At 17.8% G+C, this 1,294-nt stretch overlaps 1 protein-coding gene across 1 annotated transcript in view; it reads right to left on the bottom strand.

The window, feature by feature from the left end:
- The window catches only part of LOC102673150 (sorting nexin-25-like), a 5,464-nt gene extending 4,593 nt beyond the window's left edge, over positions 1-871 (bottom strand). Inside the window, exon 1 of the mRNA XM_006613238.1 lies at positions 496-871. Coding sequence (XP_006613301.1) covers positions 496-717 — 222 coding nt within the window. The 5' untranslated portion in view covers positions 718-871. The remainder of the gene's footprint in view (positions 1-495) is intronic.
- Between the last annotated feature and the right edge of the window lie 423 nt (positions 872-1,294).

The following is a 1,294-nucleotide window of genomic DNA, read 5'->3' as shown; positions in this document are numbered from 1 at the left end:
ATACACAAGAGGATATTATATATTTATACAATATATAAAATATATAAAAAAAATATAAAAATTTGTAGAGTAATAAAATTGCTTTTTATAAAATTAATATCATAATAATCAGAAAAGAAAATAAAATCTGTTGTAAGATTAGACTAATTTTTCATTTAATCATAATTTAAATGATAATCTGACTTAAAAAAATAAATATAAATATTAAAAAATATTATTCTAAATTAACACAAAATGAAAAGATTAAATAAAAATTTATAAATAAATAATATATTAATTTTTGTTAATATTCATTATCTTATCTATATATATAACTATATATGTATAACTATATCTTTATAAAAATTAAAACGAAGATATCTTAATTTTTTGATATATCGAATTTTTCTCTTAAATAAGAAATTGAAATTTAAAATTCACAAACAATATCAATCAACAATAAACAATAATAGTCAAAAATATATTAATAAATAATATCAAAATAATAATACAAACCATTAATAAATTATGAAAGGCATCCATTTCTGCAATTGTTTTCATAGCAGTAGCACCAGTTTGATGTTTTGGAGAAAGAGCAATATTTATAAACATAACAATTAAACATCCCAAGAAAAAGCAAGATATAGTTAATATCCCAAATACATAACACCATAATAAATTATTCCAATAAAAGAATCCGATTATAGGTAGAATATATAAAATATTAGACCACATCATATTGAATTTTGATTCTAGTTACATGACAATGAACATTACATCTTCAATTTCATATTTGTACGACTACATCGTACAAACCATGATAAGATATGTCGAAACGTAAAGATGCGCATTGAGTCAATAATACCGCCATTGCGAATCCATAAACTATATAACGCTAGTTGGAAAAATTATATTCACAAACTTTTTTCAATTTTTAATTTACAATTTGTACGTACAATTTGTACGTGTATAATCATTTCAAATGAATATTTATTAATGTTTACAATTTTATTATAATAATATTATAATAATAATAATAATAATAATAATAATATAACATATAATAATATTTATTATTAATTTATTTCTAATTTAAATTTTTATTTATTGTATAGTAAATCTTTCTATAATATCTGTATTGTATATTGTAATATCCTTCCTTTATAATATTTCTATATATTATTCTTACACATATTTTATTTTTAATAGAATTAAATAAATAATGTAATGTGCGTGGTTTTTTTTTTTTAAAATATATTTACTTATGAATATTTATAATTTTAATAATCTTTTCTTATTACTCATCCATTAAATT

Source organism: Apis dorsata, unplaced genomic scaffold, assembly GCF_000469605.1.
Source record: "Apis dorsata unplaced genomic scaffold, Apis dorsata 1.3 scaffold_137, whole genome shotgun sequence".
NCBI classification, from domain to species: domain Eukaryota; kingdom Metazoa; phylum Arthropoda; class Insecta; order Hymenoptera; family Apidae; genus Apis; species Apis dorsata.
The sequence above is the reverse complement of the archived record's forward strand: the minus strand, read 5'-3'. Positions and strand labels throughout refer to the sequence as shown.